General features: G+C 40.5%; 2 protein-coding genes across 4 annotated transcripts in view; both read right to left on the bottom strand.

The window, feature by feature from the left end:
* Positions 1–1,058: 1,058 nt before the first annotated feature.
* Positions 1,059–7,197, bottom strand: rbm39b (RNA binding motif protein 39b). Of its 3 annotated transcripts, none has more exons than XM_042003672.1 (15): positions 6,988–7,197; positions 6,378–6,435; positions 4,739–4,788; positions 4,340–4,537; positions 4,171–4,224; positions 3,914–4,031; positions 3,672–3,824; positions 3,391–3,528; positions 3,237–3,302; positions 2,953–3,157; positions 2,742–2,828; positions 2,578–2,665; positions 2,202–2,307; positions 1,984–2,062; positions 1,059–1,873 (listed from the first exon to the last, which is right to left on the bottom strand). In XM_042003672.1, exons 2-15 carry the CDS (start codon positions 6,426–6,428, stop codon positions 1,773–1,775), a joined length of 1,494 nt encoding a protein of 497 aa, XP_041859606.1. In that variant the 5' UTR covers positions 6,429–6,435; positions 6,988–7,197; the 3' UTR covers positions 1,059–1,772. The 3 variants fall into 3 exon arrangements, with proteins under 3 accessions (XP_041859606.1, XP_041859609.1, XP_041859607.1); XM_042003675.1 differs by having other exon boundaries at positions 7,126–7,144; XM_042003673.1 differs by lacking the exon at positions 6,988–7,197 and adding an exon at positions 6,859–6,905.
* A 1,915-nt stretch (positions 7,198–9,112) lies between these two features.
* Positions 9,113–17,833, bottom strand: part of slc12a5b (solute carrier family 12 member 5b) — a 72,976-nt gene continuing 64,255 nt past the window's right edge. Inside the window, exon 26 of the mRNA XM_042003933.1 lies at positions 9,113–10,672. Coding sequence (XP_041859867.1) covers positions 9,374–10,672 — 1,299 coding nt within the window. The 3' untranslated portion in view covers positions 9,113–9,373. The remainder of the gene's footprint in view (positions 10,673–17,833) is intronic.

Raw genomic sequence — 17,833 nt, 5'->3', positions numbered from 1 at the left:
CGAACAGTGGCCTTTCTGTGTGACGTTTGCATGTTATCCCTGTGTGTGCGTGGATTCTCTCCAGGTATTTTGGCTTACTCTTGCCATTAAAGCAGAGGTCCCCAACCCTGGTCCTCAAGGCCCAATATCCTGAAGATCTTAGATGTCTCCCTGCTGCAACACACCTGATTCAAATTAAATGGTTCTGTGACAAGCTCTGCACAAATCTGCTAATGAGCCATTCATTTGAATCAGGTGTGCTGCAACAGGGAGACATCGAAGACCTGCAGGATAGTGGGCCTTGAGGACCAGGGTTGGGGACCACTGCATTAAAGGACATCCATATTATGTTCACTTGTTACACTAAACTCTCCCTAGGAGTGAGTGTGAGTGGTTTTTGGCCCTGTAATAGACTGGTGACCTGTCGAGAGTGTACCCTGCCTCTCACCTACTAATTGCTGGGATAGGCTCCATCTTCCATGGGACTGAGCAAAATCAGCTTGCAGGTGTGAACAGAACTTTTATATGTGTGCAAACATTATCAACAAATGTACTACAAAAGTCAGGGTTCAGTTTTAGGGTGCAGTGTTTGTGCATAGCCAGTATTTTCCAGACCAAGTAATCTCAATGCAAGAAAGTCTTAATCCATTTTACATATTCCAGTAAAATCATAATTTACATGTATCTTGACAATATTGTAGTTTGTCTTTAATTATGGCCAGTTTATACACCTTTACCGTCCATAAAGCATCTTTGTTGAAAGAATTAAATGGAATATCTTTCACAGGGTTCAACTCCACTGCCGAGAATGAGGAATTGTGCCTTTCTATGCATTTAATATCCTCTGTAAAATGGTACTTGTTGCATCTAGTAGGAAACTTGCCTTTGTGAAGTCAGCTTATGTACTGCACAGTACATAAAACAAGGGCTGATTTTCCCTGTCCCTATGTGTTCTCTTCTGCAGTCTTAGCCAACAGGATTAAACAGGACAAATCTTAAAAGCTCAGATTGACACCAAACAGTCTATAAAAATTGGTCTTTTTACAACCAATAAATTGATACTCCAAACATGAGGATCACCACTGTATCATAAGGATGTATTTAATTCATATCAAACTGATCTTTATTTCCATCTTGTGTAAACTGAGTTATGTTGACCCAACCCAGTGTTCATGAGTTACACCAATGCCCATGCATCTTCAATATTCAATATAAAAGAGCCAACAGGTTTTATTTAAACTTGTAAAAAAAAAAAAAAAAAAAAATTAAAATTACTAATAGCAAAAGATATGGTCCAACGCAGTCAACACTTTAATTTTAAATTTATCCTAGATTGACAAACTCCTAACATGGGGGACAAAAGGAACATAAATTGTGAAGTCACCAAATTTATTGGAAGCCTTCATACAAAATGAATTTATGGCTGTATAAAGTTACAAAGGATTATTGTTGACATTTATATACTTTTGGCATTAAAGGCCTAATAACCCAACATTTCTGTAATTCTTTGTAATGTGTTTTAAATCTAAAACTCGGATTTTACAAGCAGAAAAGGCTATTTAAAAACAGACCAATAGATACCTGCAGATTACTTCTTAGTGGTAGTTTACAACACAAACCCACAAAAATTGAAAGCAACTTCAGAAATAAAAGAAAAAAAAAAAATCTAATTTTAAATGGTAAATGTGAGGCCACTTTATTACACACAGCCAACTAAATCGGATGCATCTGCTTCAATGACATTTCTTTGAATGCAAACATGTATTTACACTGGCTCTCTGAAATTTGTCTGACTATCGGCGTGATGGCATTAGAAGTTGCTTTGCCGTTACTGAATCTGGGAAAAGGTTGTGGTAGGTTGGTAAAGGAACATAGGCAGCCGTTATCATTTTACCTGGAAGGAAGATAAAATTAATGTTAGAAAAGGACCAATTAATAAAAAAAAAAACAAAAAAAAAAAAACTGGCTTCTTTCTGTTGATTGTACAGGCTCCACATTACATACCTGCAAACCAGCGTCCATGCAGTGCATTTACAGTTGCCATTGCTGCAGGTATAGAGGGGCACTTCACGTACACATTACCCTGTATAAGCAAAAGTATGGAAGAAATTATTAACTACTCAACAGAAAATTGAGAAGGAAACCTGAATCCTGTCCAAATGAGGTCTGAACATAACCTTTTTTGACATAGTTTGAAAATTGACTCAACCCTTTATACTTACTTGTGCAGAATTCTTATCAACATAGATGTGAACAACTCCGCCATGCTTGTTGCACTCCTCAATCACATCATCTTGGATTTCCACAGCCCAGCCAGGATCATTTTCTCTAAGAGAGTGAGGAGGGGGGGCGTCTTTAAACAATACCAACATGTCCATATTCATACCAGAAGGGTTGGTAAATGCTGGCTTGCCATACAAAAATAGTCCTAGCAGGGGTCTCTAAATCCACAACTTTTAGCCATCAGTTTAACTGAAAATACTTTTCAGAAATTTCTCGCTTCCAATACAAAGTAGTACTACAACTGGTATATCCATATGAATTGGATTATAATTTTAACCAAGTCTGGGAAAATGTGAAACTGAATAATATCCTTACGCTTGTGGGTTGAAAAGGTTGGACAGTTGAAGACAATGTGTGGCCAGTGGCTGTGAAGGCAGATTCAAAGCTTGACTTGGAGCTGGAACTGTCAAAAGAATAATAGTCAGTGACTTTTCTCAAAAGTAAAAATAAAAACCACGTAGCATCATGCTGGCACTCACCTGCTGGAGCACCCATGTTCCCAAAGGGCATAGACCCAGTCATCTGTAGAGCTTGCTGAGCTGCAGGCGGGATCTTCAGGCCAGTCCCTGTATAGGAAGAGAGAAGTTGCAAAGGCATGTAGCAGGTATCCCAAGAAAGTGGATAAAGTTGCAATTAAGGGAGAAAAAAAAAGAAAGAAAAAAAATCAACTATCTGACGTGTTTAACGTACCCTCTGCTAACCGAGCCATAAGCTGCAGACGTCCTGTGGTTCCGAGGTCGATGCCAGTCCTCTCTAGCTCATCATTGTCCAGGAATGAGCTTGCAGTTGACGAGTCAGAGCGCTCTGTAACATGTCCCACTTTCATGGGACGTCCAGCCAGCTCAAAACCATTCAGCTGTTCCAATGCTTTCTTTGCACACTCTGCATCTGCAAACTTTAAAGAGTCAAGTGGTTACAGAGTGAACCTGGAGACCACTACAGCAGCACAATAAAATATGACAACTTCAAGTTACCGAAATGAAGCCATATCCTTTGGATCGCCCGGTTTCGCTGTCCATCATGAGTTGAATTCCTTCAATCTTGGGAAAGAAAAAACAGTAAAAATGACTGTGATAAACAAATCTACACGAATGAGTAACTTAAGTGTTTGTGAGGTTTGTTCCTGACCTTTCCAAAGGGCTCAAAGATCCCTCGCAGCATTTCTTCAGTGATGTTGAAGTGAAGCGAGCCCACGTACAGCCGCATTGGACCTGCACTGCCCTTCTGCAGATTATTAGCCGCAGCAGCAGCTCTATTTTTTTCTGCCTGTAAATACATATAGAAGATTTAACTGCTTTTGGTTAAATAAGAAAAATAAATACAAAAAAAAACAAAAAAAAAACATTTAATTTGTGCAAGACTAGTGATTACCATTTCTATGTTTGGTGCATGAAAGTCAAGACACTGACCTGAGAGGCCTGGACAATGATGGGCACTCCTAGAAGTCTCTGGCCAGTGAGTCCAATTGCCAGTGGCACAGAAGATGACTCCACAAACTCTATGTATGCAATACCCTTTGATCTTCGAGAGTTTCTGTCAGAGATTATGCGCACATCTCTTACCTACAAAGGGAAAGAGTCCGAATTTTAAAAATAATTTACTTTACAGATCATATTTAGCTGTCAACTTGGAAATAAATAAATCAACTTACTTTTCCAACAGCTGAGAAGAAATCCTCCAAGTCTCGAGCTCTGATTCTTGCAGCAAGCTGCATGCAGAAGACAGTGCGGGCATCCCTCTCCTCTGGTGTTAGATTGTCAATTGGTTGCCTTTGGAAGAAAAAGAATATATGAAAGAAATTAAAAAGTAGATCTTGAAAGCCCCTAAAAGCACGACAACTTACTAAATAGGGGAATTAAATACATAAGTAGAAATACTCAATGTCTCAATCATGACAGTTCATCGTACCTGACAGGACTCTTTTCTTTTTTAAAGGGGCTCCGACTTCTGGAGCGTTTCCGGCTAGGGAAAAAAAGAAAAAAAAAATCTGAAGGTTATTGGACTGCAGCAGATCAATGAAATATCAGACAAAATTCAAACTGGGTGTGTGTTGCCTTTATCTGAGGTGGTCACATACATGGGGCTCCTGCGTGCTTTGTAGCGCCCAGAACGATCCTTGCTACGGGAACGACTGCGATGGCGCTCCTTGCTACGGCTGCGTTTCTTTTCTCGGCTCTTGCTCCTCTTCTTGCTCTTCTTCCTGTCTTTGGATCTGCTTCTGCTTTTCTTCTTTCTTGAGCCTGGGCTTCGACTCCTGCTTCTGCTCCTTCTCTTCCTGAAACACATAACACTGGGAAGTCAGTACCAGTCATGAGCCAATTCTGGTTCAATATGAATGCAGCTGGCAGTCAAGGAAAATAGATACTACTAATAGCAATAAAAAGAAAAAAAAAAAAAAAAATTATATATATCTATATATATATATATAACTTCCTACAAAACAGATTGTTATTGACAACAGATATTTAAAGCTTACTTTTTGTTGTGCTCATCATGTCCGTTTGCATGAGAGGACTTGTTCTCATCCTAAGCAAGGTTTATAGAAGAACATCATGAGGACGTAGATGAAACATATCAAGTCGTCAAAGGTAAGGGGGTGGGGTGGGACAAGAGAAAATGCAGAATATGTTCAATTAATAATTATAATAATAACACAAACTTCCTACTGTCAAGTCTGGACAGTGTGCTTCCATCACCCCAATAGCTTCCCTTCCCACTCTTGTTTCTTATTTTTACAAGGCTTCTCAGTACTTAATGCAACAATGCAAAATTAAGGGAAAGTTTCCAACATATTAGCAGAGTTTAGGAAGCTTTGACTATTGTCAGGTCATCTCCACCATCCCCCTCCCCCCTCTAACAGGTCGTACCAATGCCACTATTTGTGCCTAATCATGGGACCACGCATAGCCCATGGCCACTAAAAGAGATCCTGTGTGGTTGGTGTCAGTCCAGTGATCTTCACCCATTTTCGTTCTTGGACTGTAAGAGCTCGATGCCACCTCTGTCACACATCTTGCCCTGAAGCAAACAGGGATTCACACTTCTTAGTAATATTGATGCCCAAGAAAATAAATAAAAAGATTAAATCAGCCACCTGTTACACTACCAGTATCTGCAGTCTGCATTAATACTTACAACCTTCTGACTTCAGATGGGTTAAATAACTAGTGAAAATGCAATTTTTTTTATATAAAACAATGCCACTAGAAAGATGTAACTATTTTACAATCATTCTAATAAATTGATATAATGTTGTGTAGCATGCAATAGAATCAAGATGCTGATTCACATTAAAGCTGACTATGGCAAAGAGGCAGTATTCATATTTACGTGAAAAAATAAAATAAATCAAACAAAAAACTTAACATATTCTGTATCACATAGCTAAACCAGGCTATGCCCACAATAATTAATGTTTGTGCGTAAAATCTATTCATTTATGATTTTGTTGCACAAGTGCTTTTAAGGTTACGAGTATACTGGAATTTTCTCGTAATCTTAGGTCATATACAAACGAGCAAACATTTACAAAAAGAGTTGGATTATTTCCATAAGCAAATTAGTTGGGGCCAAAATACACAAGTGTGCCAAATATAGTCTTGAAAAATAAATAAAATAAAAATAAAAAACAATGCTGGACATTTTTCTACTGCAAACAAAACTCTTAACGGTGAAGACTGCACACTGAGGATGGGTAGCAACATACAGTTTGTAAATTAGAATACTGCCTCCTTTGCTGGACAGGTAAAGATGGGCTTATCAACCACTGGCATTCACCTTGTTGCAACCGAATAGGGATTGGAAGATCTAAGTTGAATCTTTTAGTCCTTAAGTGAACCACAGTACATCAGTATATGCAATAACTACCTTCCTTTTTTTTCACAGTTCACAGTGGAATCAAAGATGAATTCATGGGAGTAGAGGTGAGATATCATTAGGGAAGTCTATAAAGAGAGATAGATGTGGATTTATTGATAATTCTGTATTGCGTTTTAATACTTAATCACACCACACAACAAGTAAGTTAACTTTTTCACAATAGCAAATATAACGAGGTAATACAGGAGTACAACATAACAATGATACAGGCCTCATTTGTGTAACTTTCTACCCACCTTTCTGTATGGTGCTTCCAGCATGGCCTCAACGTCAAAGTCATCAGCCATTTTGATCCTATAAACAAAGAAAAAGAAGAAAAAATTACAATCAATGCAATGCACATAAGGACTCTTAAAAGGACAACTAAAAACGCCCGACGGAAATGAGAAGAGGCTACATATTTAAAGTAGCTTGCTTTTCTCCTTTCAGACTTTAGTCAAAATACGACAACAAACGTTTTGAGTTTTTTTTAGACAATGTGGAAGTAGCAGATTCAAACAAAACTTAAAGAATCACTTTGGAGGTTAGCAAAGTCATACACGCGTTCTCGACATGAAGCTAATGCTAACTAGCCACGTCCAGAAGCTACATCTCCGTCGTTTCAATTTCAGCTCGTTTGAAGGTTTGTATAAATGAACCACGACAACTACACGAATAACAAAGGTACAAATAAGTATGCAAAAAATATGAGGGATAATAAATAGAAACCCCCATTACTTCAAAGCGATTACAGGGGCGCAGATCGTTTTTCGTTGAAAAATAAGCGTTCTGTTCACAGTGCCAATATGGCCACTAACAGCATTTCCGCGGCAACGAGCTAGCTTAATTAGCAAACAATGACGTTACCGTCTAAAATTGATGAAATGATGTGCCAAAGTCAAAATATCACGGTTAATATGATGCTCAGGCGATTCGTCTCGGGGTATCTCTCCTCGCAGAATAAAGAAAGCTAAGATGAAGTCCCAATATTCGATGTTATGTAACCTTTGTTCCGCCCCAACTATTAGCAACTACCGTAGCAGGTCGTGGCCTGACAACCTCCTTCCGTCTTCTTCGTCTTCTTCCTCTTTGATTAATTTTACTGCAGCAACGACGGTGTATATTTTATTACTGCCCCCTACCGAAGCCAAGTCGCATTTACCTGCACAATTCAACAGCGAAATTAGGTTGAAAGGATTGAGTTTTTTTCTTTCCCCTTTTATCCCTTACAGTGATATCATAGCTTAAATAAACTTGAGTTTTGAGGGGGGTGACATTCACATAACAATAATTTCAAAACAACTTAGAAAGTAAATTAAATTGATTGAAATTAAAAATGATTCCATGTAGAAAAATGATAAAAAATTGATTAATAATAAAAATATTATTGTCATAATAAAAACAATTAACAATGTGAGGGAAGGAAAGCTAAATGTTTAGAAAAGCTTTCTCTGTGAAAGTCATTATCCTGATTTCAGTGTATTATGTACTAAAGAAACTTAAAGTATCAGTGATGTGACCACAGATGTGCAAGCTACACATGCAGTGAGTACCAATACCACATCCATGATTTCCAAAAAGATATTCCCTTTAGATGGCAGTTTTTAAAGAAAATGTTCCATTACGATGGCAAGAATTCAAAAGGCGGCATGTGACGTGGTTAGAGATAAAGGCGTACAGTAAATGAGTAAAATGCTGACTATTAAGCAGTTTATGATTAACAGAGTTTATGATGGGAGTAAATTCACTTATCTTGTTTGCATATTGAACAAGAATCTGCAAATAGCTGAGAATGTACTTAAAAGAAAGCTTCGTCTGTAATCTGCTCTGCATCACTGACAATGAGCAATGTGCAATGAGTACATTCCTTATCAGCTAAGTAGGGTGTTTTTCAAACTGAAGAAGACTTTATGCAGGGATATATATATATATATATATATATATATATATATATATATTTGTAAATGTAAATCCCAAAGAACCCCTCCCAGAGAAATGTAGCTATGTGGATTTGTCTATTGTAATAAAGAGTTAAGCAATAACAGCATTTAATCTGAAATATTATTGTGATTGTCTCTTGTGACAAAAAAATAAGTGTATCTGAAATTAAAATAAATTTGTTTCCTGAGTCATCATTTCCATATTATGGACTTTATCTTTATCATTTTTAAACATCCTCTGTCCCATCTCTTAAGTAGTAAAAGTAAATGTGTAGTAAGATGATTTTTGACCCTTTTAAAGATGGCGTTAAGCATAATAAATCCATAAAAAATGTAAGGAGTTAAATATTACAGATGTATTGTGGTGCTGAGTAGCTCCAGCTAAAAGGGAAATAGTTAAAGGGAAATATTATATGGGATCTGACCTCTGCTTTTAAATAAAAGATTTGAAATGTTTATAATTCCCATATTCTCTTACATTTAAACACATTGATTTGCCTGATGTCAGAATTTGCAGCTGGTTTCACTGTTTTTTCAGCCATTGCATGAACAGAATTAAATGTCTAGGTAATGACTATTCACTGTTTCTTTAATATCACTTCATTCAGTTTAAATGTCCTCTGCAATGTCTTCATATTGAGGACATAATTGCTCATTTAATGTCTTTATATGCATTCAATATATGATTTTATGCATTAAGTATTCAAATTTTTACTTCAGTGTGTGCAGCAACATGGACTAATTGATTTTCTTTTACATCAAATTTCTTGTTGAAAATCAACTCCAGTGTTCCCCAAGTTTGCCTGTAAAACACAACTTAAACCACAAAAGAAACATGGAAAATCACTATTTTCTGAATAAAAGAAGGAGTCAGGTTAGCGTGACAGCTCCATGTTGCCATCTAGTGAACATTAAGAATAAATGTTTACTTTTTTGACATTCAAGTAACAGTACAACCTGTGATGAGCTAGTATGTTATATGAAATGTTGGGAATTTGATTGAAATGTACACACATGATTTTATTGAAAATCCTGCCTGAGTGTCTTTTCTATGAATTGATTGTGTTGCTTGAAATATACTCTGAAGCCATACCTAATGCATCTGACTTGTCAGAACATTAATAATAATCACTGTAGAAGGAAAATATCACACTTAATATATGCAATCACTATGACAACCTATTTACATTGGAATGGATGAAACATGAAATTCATGGTTTGTGTATAACACACTGTTAGCACAATAATTGCAACATCAGAAGAAAAACTTAACAAATCAGTTTAATGCACTGACAGATCTTGGATGTTGCACATCAGTCAGCAGAATCCTCTGCAGTAATGGTGTTAGTGGTTTTGAGTGGCAAATCATAGTCTGGAGGAACCTCAAAAAACAGCTCATCATCAAAACAGTGGTCATCAGAAGGTGATGCAAGGTGCGGCAGCCTCAACACACAACCTGTAAGGATGCCACCTAATGCTGACAATCCTATTGTTGAGAAGACAGCTGCAACCTGGAAGAGAGCCTGATCCTTGGCAGTCCTCCCCAAACCTGGCTGTATATCTGGGATCAAAGTCTTTAGTCCTTGCAGCATAGGGTCGTCCTCTGTTGGTGCTCTGTGAGTAAAAATCTCATACAAACTGGGGCCGTAAACCTCTTCACCAGCCATCAGTATTGCACATATCCCAGCAGCACATGATATAAGTCCTGTAAGTCCGTGCAAGTTATGTATCCCACATTGATCCTGGATCCTGCAGCGCCGTGCTAGGAAGGGGCTCAAGTATTTGTACCCCAGCATGCATGCAGTGGAGCCCAGCATACCTAAAATGTATGCAGCTGCAGGTGATATCATCATATCCACGGACGCACCGACTGTCACACCTCCTGCCAGGGTCACATTCTGAATATCACACATGGTGAGTTTACCATTTTTGTTCAGCATTGCAGAGAGGGCAAAGGCAGTGAGTGTAGAGGCACTGAGGCCAATGAAGGTGTGAAGGATGGCCCTGTGTTGGTCATCCCCTTTCAGAGTCAATGCTGAGTTGAAAGAGGGCCAAAAAACCCAGAGGAATAATGTCCCCATCACAGACAAGATGTCAGACTGGTAACTGGTGTTCTCCTTTGCATGGCCTTCATTTAGACCAGGCCTGTACAGCACAAAAGTGACACCCAAACCAAAATAACAGGCAAAAAGATGAATAAGAATAGAGCCTCCAGCATCATTGATCTTTAGATACTTCAGCACAGCCCACTCTGTGACTGCAAACACTGGCACCTCCAGCAGAGCCATGACAAGCAGCTGCAATGGGCTGGTCTTCCCCAGCACTGCTCCAAAAGATATCAGCACCACAGCACAGGCGAATTCTGCATTTATGAGATTGATCACTCCAAGGTGGATCTTACCGTTATGGTAGAATTGGAAGTAACCCTGCACCAAAATTGCCCACTGGATCGCAAATGTGGCCGTCAGAAAGTTAAAAACCATCCCCCCAAAGCCATACAGTCGGAAAAAGGCCAGTAAGCATCCAAAGCCAAGGAATATCATGACCTGTATATCTGTAAAGAATGGGTAGTCCCTGTACACCGCATTGTGCATGGGATTCGTCTGGTTTGTCTGAAAACGAGCATCAGCATGCTCATCATAGGTGACGAAGGCTGCATACAGGGCAACAATAATCACCTCAGTGACAAACACAAACAGAGGTAACTTCACTCGAAGTTTGGTCATTTGTGTCTTCATCCTGATAACTCTTTGGAGCAAATGACATTGATTTCTTTTGCAGCCACTATCACCTTTTTTTTTAGATAAGAAATGTTCAAGATATTGGTCAATTCTGCCGTCACTCAAACAACACTAATCCCCTCCCAGCGAAATGCAGCTATGTGGACTTTGTCCATTGTAATAAACACTAAAGCAATATCAGCATTTCTGCATTTTTAAAAGCAAAATATAAAATATTTATGTGAATTTCTATTGTCACAAAAATTATAAATGGATCTGAAATTAAACTAATTATGTGGTAACATTATTAATTAACCCACAAAACTGGTTGCTTAGGAGTAACTAAGCAGCAGTCAGGTCTTGAGGTGGCTGACGTTGCAATCATTAACATAATTTATGATCACTTTCCTTTTCTAGGAAACTCTTTTCTGGTAATGATGTGTTAAAATTACAATGCTGCTTTTTTGCCATATTGCTCCTGAAAAGAAACTGACCACAAAAAGTAAAGAATAAGTACCTGAAAACACTTTTCTTACAGTAAACCAAGGTGTAAAACACCACACACAGTAATATTCAGTTTTTTATTTTCCTTATGACTGTGGTGTTCAGTACAATTTTCTACAGACAACTACAGCAGACTGAACTTATTTAGAAAGCCAGCTCCTGGGGGTGGATCAGTATTCTATTTACAGTAGGAGGCTGTCCTTTCCATGTTATGGCCAGAGGAGCAAGTTCGTTACTGTTTGCTCTATTTGAACCTCATAAAAGGTCATTCATTCAGTTCCTGTTTTTGTGCATAATAATTTTCAATTAGTTCATTTCTAATTGGCAGATGTTGCTAAATATTTTCTGCTGGAAGTACAAACATTATCCTGATCTGTTTGCTAAGTTTTCAATGCAACAGAGGAAACAAAACATGCTAAGAATTTAAAAACCCTCTCTAATGAAGATCAAATTTCTTGCCTTTTCCATATGTTTTATTATTTCAATTAAGACTGAATAACCCCCAAATTAAAAATGGTCAAGCACAGGTAGCAAATTTGCTGGACATAGGCAGATAGTGTCCTCGGCTGGTGAGTGATGTTCATAGAGTCAGATGAGCTTTTTTTATTGATCCACTTTAACTGAACAAGTAATAAGATGTAGTCATACTCAAGGTCTTTTAGGTCATGAAGGTGGCAAAAACTTTTATATAGTCTATTAACTATCAGGAATACAGATAAACTTTTAGGGATTTGACAACTGCTGGAGTGGAATTAAAATTTAATATTTTTTTTTTTTTAGAAATTGAAAAACAAAAACATCCAAGTGTCCAACCGGCCATGGATCTTAAATGAAAAACTCAAATGTTACACATTGTCAGTGATGACAGCCTCTGACCTCTTTATTGTCAGCTACACAGTACAAAATGCATCAAACAATTTCAGATTAAACTGTAGCTGTTTGTTACGGACCCCTTCTGGTCTAGGGGTGGAAGGGGTTGAGTAACACAACAAGCCGGTGGTAAGTTCAAAAATAACAATTTATTTACAAAAATGTTCAATAGTTACAAAACTTAAAGTGTCCTTTTCAGGTTGAATATAACAATAACAAACAAAAGGTGACCTATAAAAGGGAAACGCACGCTAACCGGCGGCAAATTATAACTCACTTACAAAAAACACAAAGGAAACTTAACCAAACAAGAAACTATAGAGTCAAACAAAAATCCATATAACTTAACAAACAATCCTAAATAACAAAAGGAGGGGAGTTTCTCCTAATGAGAAGACTCCCAAACAATCAATCACTATAATCACTGAAATTGCAATCCGTCTGTTGAACAGTCCAGTCAAAATACTAAAGGTCCAAGAGCCACCAAGTGTCCTCAGACACATAAACCATACAAACAGCTCAAAGAAACCACACAATGTACAAACTATTCAGAGAACCCAACACGAGGCGAACTGCGTCCTAGTGACACAGCTGGCATGAATAATGACAGGTCCTCCTATTTAAGGGCGAGGCATCTCTCAATGATTTCCAGCTGGGATGAGCGGGAGCAGTAGCGACCAATCGGTGAGGCGGAGGGGAGGAACTGCAGCTTCCGGTCCACAGCCAATCCCGAAGCAGCACTGGCTCAACAGTATTTGCATATCCAAGTCTGGAGTGACAGGCTGGAGGCCAATCCAAAAGGCCAGGGGCCGTAACACCCCCTCCCTTAAAATCTGGCCACAGATACTCCAAACACATCTCCAGCTTGCAATACAGAAACACAGGTTAAACCATCAAGAACACATATACAATCACAAACAGTCCTAAAGACGAGATAAGGCATCCGCGAAAAGGTTATCCACCCCCTTTTTATGCCTAATCTCCAGGTCGTATTCCTGCAGAATGAGTGCCCATCGCATCAATCTCTGATTATGGTTATACATACGACTTAGAAAGGTTAACGGATTGTGGTCCATAAATACCTGAATGGGCACAGGAGAGGATCCCACATATACATCGAAGTGCTGTAGCGCCAGGAGTAACGACAGCGTTTCCTTCTCGATGGTGGAATAATGCAACTGATGTCGGCTGAACTTACGGGAGAAATAACAGACAGGGTGATCAATCCCATCGTTACCAGACTGGAGGAGCACGGCGCCAGCCCCTACAGCACTGGCATCTATATCCAGTTTGAAGGGTTTCTCCATATTAGGAGCCGCTAACACTGGTGCATTTTTAAGTAGAGCTTTTACACTATCGAACGCGTGTTGGCACTTGTGGGTCCATAGAAATTCCTGCTTAGGACTTACTAAGGACGTCAATGGTTCTACAACTGTAGAGTAATTTCTACAGAAGTTTCTGTAATAACCGGCCATCCCCAGAAAACGGCGTAAGGCTTTTCGGTCTTCTGGAATGGGGAATTGGGTTATCGAACTCACTTTAGCTTCCACCGGACGCACGATTCCCTGTCCTACCTGTCGGCCTAGATAGGTGACAGTAGCGCGACCGAATTCGCATTTGGCAAGGTTCAGGGTTAAGCTGGCGTCAGCTAAACGTGCAAATATTGTCTCCAAAGCAGACACATGATCTTCCCATTTGTCCGTGAATACCACCATGTCATCCAAGTACGCAGAACAAAATGGAAGATCCGAAAATAGCGTATTAACGAGACGCTGAAATGTGGCAGGGTCATTACACATGCCAAAAGCCATAACTGTGTATTGCAGGAAGGTATCAGGAGTAGCAAAAGCAGAAATTAATGAAGCACGAGGTGTAAGTGGAACTTGCCAGTACCCTTTTAACAGGTCCAACTTACTGACATATTGTGCATTCCCAATAGTATCTACACAATCGTCTACGCGAGGTAGAGGATACGCATCCGTAACAGTTACAGCGTTAACCTTCCTGTAATCGGTAATAAACCGTGGAGATCCATCGGGTTTGGTTTCAACAAGGCAGGGCGAACTCCAAGGACTGGAACTAGGTACAGCAAAACCATGCTGCAGCAGATAGTCCGTTTGTTTCATCTGAGCCCTTTTTCCAGGATTACACCTGTAGGGATGTTGCTTAATTGGACGACTTGTTCCCACGTCTATATCATGCTGGATGACATGAGTTTGGGAAGGAATGTCCTGAAATATAACAGGGTATCTGTTTATCAAAGAGAGTAGATCAGTTTTCTGTTCGTCAGGCAGGTAATCTAACGTTGAAGTCAGCGATGTCAACATTTCAGAGTTTGACAGCCGCGGCATCAAGCGCGATTCTATGCGTTTCGTCAATGCCAGTTCCGGTTGCGTAGTATCCACCATAGTAAAAGCCGCACAACTCTTCACAGCTTCATGGGATGCGGGAACTTTGACTTTTTTTAATGCAACATCTGCATCACGGGTCACATAAGCCTTGAGCATGTTTATATGACAAACTCGGGTCTTTCTCTTACGATCGGGGGTAACAATGACATAATCAGTTTCACTAAGGCGTTGCTTCACCTCATACGGTCCTACAAATCTAGCAGCTAGCGCTGCGCCCTGTACAGGGAGCAATACCAGTACTTTGTCACCTTCCTCAAAGTCTCGGGAAACGGCCTTTTTATCATAACGGCGTTTCATCACTATTTGGGCGGATTTCAAAGCAATCGCCGCAAACTCACGGGAACGGTGTAAACGTTCTCGAAACGAGGATACATAATCCAATACATTCTCTTGGGCAGACGTGGTGGAGTCAAGGAGTTTCTCTTTTAACACTTTGAGAGGTCCCCGTAATTTATGTCCAAAAACAAGTTCTGCTGGACTAAACCCGAGTGATTCCTGAGGGGATTCACGGGTTGCAAACAATACGAAGGGGATACCTTCATCCCAGTCTTTTCCTTCCTGATGACAGTACTTACGCAACATCGATTTAACTGTTTGGTGCCACCGCTCTAAAGCTCCTTGGCTTTCAGGGTGATAGGCACTTGAAATGACATGTTTTATGCGCAGTTCCGCAAGACTTTGCTTAAATACTTTGGACATGAAATTACTTCCTTGGTCTGTTTGAACTACCCTTGGTAGCCCAAACGTAGAAAAGAATTTCAGTAAAGCTTTCACAACTAACCGAGCTGTAATCCGACGCAACGGAATCGCTTCCGGGTAACGGGTCGCTGGGCACATTAGTGTCAAAAGGAATACGTTACCTGATTTAGTACGTGGCAAAGGACCTACACAGTCCAAAATCAGACGCTCAAACGGTTCTGACATTATCGGGATCGGATGTAAAGGGGCACAGGGAACTTTCTGGTTTGGCTTTCCCATGAGTTGACATGTAGGACAACTGCGGACAAACCTAACTACGTCAGCCTTTAACCCAGGCCAGAAAAAGTGTTTCAACACACGCTGATAAGTCTTATTAACCCCCACATGTCCCGACCACTGATCATCGTGGGCCAAATGTAATACCTGCTGCCTATATGGGGCAGGTATCACTCTCTGAGTCTCCACGTTCCAATCTGTCTCCGCAAGCACAACCGGACGCCAACATCGCAGCAATAATCCACCATCTACATAAAATGCGCTACGTTCGCCACCCCGTTTTTCAGCACTCACCACCTTTTCGAAGCATATGCGTAGTGTAGGATCCTTCTCCTGCGCCTCACTCAGCATTGCACGGGTCACTGACAGCCAGGAGTCAGCAGTGTTGGGCAGAGAATCCTGAGCTTGTACGTCAGGAGCCTCTGTCCCGTTTTCTGCGTTCTCCTGCTGTTCTTCATCTGTAAAGGATGAGAGCAGAAAGCTGTCAGACAGATCAATCCCTTCCTGTATTTCTGTCTTCTTTTGGCGGGCCTGGGCCCTAGTTACCACACAAGTAGGAGAATTTTGTGTTTCCGTAGGATGATCCAGCACTTCCAGGGATGGAGTTACTCTACCCCCAGCAATATCATTTCCTAGAAGCAGAGATATATGGTCAATGGGCAACTCACGACATACAGCCACAGGAAATCGACCCGAGATTAGTTTTGTTTTTAGATACACATAATGCACAGGACAGGGTGCGTATCCCATCTCAACTCCCCGCAATATAACACTGTAGCCCGCATAAGTCTGTTCTGAGAAGGCCAGTGTATTTGCTAAGATCAGGGTTTGAGATGCACCTGTATCACGCAGTACAAGAATCTTCCGCTCCTCAGAGGCGGAGTCAGTTAAAGACACGGTTCCAGGCATTGTAAATGGCTGGAAACATGGATCCAGGGAGCGATCAACCTTTTTCGCTTTACCTGTACACTTCAGAAATCCCACTCCTTTCTCAGTAGGAGATGGAGTTGAAGAATGATTTCGTTTTTTTAATTTTAAACACGCACTGATCAAATGACCCGGCTGATGACAGTAAAAACAGAGTCTTTCATCAGAGCTTCTGTTCTTAGTCGTTCCCATTATGGGTTTTACATCAGTTTTGGCCACAGGCTGAAATACAGTCTTATGAGTTAAAATATACTCGTCTGCTAAGACTGCAGCGGAAGACAACTGTCACTTTCTGTTCATTTAAATGAACCACCAGTTTTTCTGGAAGCTGCTTTTTAAATTCTTCCAGCAACATCAGTTCTCTAAGAGCTTTAAAAGTAGTAACCCCACAAGAAGAACACCATTTATCCAGTAAGGTACTCTTTTCTCGGGCAAATTCCACGTATGTGTGGGTTGCCTCTTTTCTATGGGTTCTAAACCTCTGACGGTAGGCTTCAGGCACAAGCTCGTAAGCTTTTAATACCGTGGCCTTTACAGTGTCATAATTCTGACTGTCCAACAGAGGGAGCGCAGCGACCCCCTCCTGCGCTTTTCCTGAGAGTCTGCACTGAATGAGGAGGGACCAACACTCCTGAGGCCACTTTAATGCAATTGCCATGCGTTCAAACGCAGCGAAATAGCAATCCACCTCAGATTCCTTGAAAACTGGTACAAATGGAATAAATTTTGAAATGTCTAAAGGGATAGAGGAGGGAGCAGTACTCAGGGACCCAGACAGGTCACCAGAGACTTGCTTACCTGTGGCTTTTACCTGAGCTTCCAGCTCCAACTGGCGCAGGCGCACTGCTTTTTCAGCTTCTATTTCCATTCTTTTTATTTCCAGGCGCATTTGTCGCTCTTGGGCCTTTTCCTCTGCCTCCAGATGTAATCTGGCAAGCCGCAACCTCAGCCGAGCATCTAGCGGAGAGGTGCCAGCTTCGGAGAGCAAGGGATCAAAACGAGGAAGAGTGACAGGTGTAGCAGGCCTGTCACCAGCCTCTGAAACCTCTCCAGGGATTTCCGACCCAAGCAGCTCATCCTGCTCAGTTTTGCCAGAACCTATCCCCGAGGGACCCGCTTTTTCAGGCGACGCCACCGGAACACTTTCAGCTTCAATAGCAGCCATTTCTGCCACACACAGTACCCGCCTGTCAACCAGACCAGCCACCACCAACGCCCTCATATCCTTTTTCCTAATTTGCTTCGATAAAGGAATCTCATAAAAGTCGGCCAGTACGGCCAAGTCGTCCTTACGACAGAGGTCGATTTGCTCCAGAGTGGGGTTCTCACGGAACCGCTCCAGGCTAAATCGGACCATCATTAACGT

Source organism: Melanotaenia boesemani, chromosome 13 (assembly GCF_017639745.1).
Source record: "Melanotaenia boesemani isolate fMelBoe1 chromosome 13, fMelBoe1.pri, whole genome shotgun sequence".
Classification (NCBI taxonomy): Eukaryota; Metazoa; Chordata; class Actinopteri; order Atheriniformes; family Melanotaeniidae; genus Melanotaenia; species Melanotaenia boesemani.
This window is presented reverse-complemented; position numbering and strand designations above follow the sequence as displayed.

Excerpts from the sequence above, each read along its gene's own strand:
- rbm39b (XM_042003672.1), bottom strand. The coding sequence starts at position 6,428 with ATGGCTGATGACTTTGACGTTGAGGCCATGCTGGAAGCACCATACAGA. Across the intron at positions 4,225-4,339 it reads AAAGCACGCAGGAGCCCCAT|CCGGAAACGCTCCAGAAGTC; the intron begins GTATGTGACCAC and ends TTTTTTCCCTAG. Across the intron at positions 2,063-2,201 it reads TTGATAAGAATTCTGCACAA|GGTAATGTGTACGTGAAGTG; the intron begins GTAAGTATAAAG and ends TTGCTTATACAG.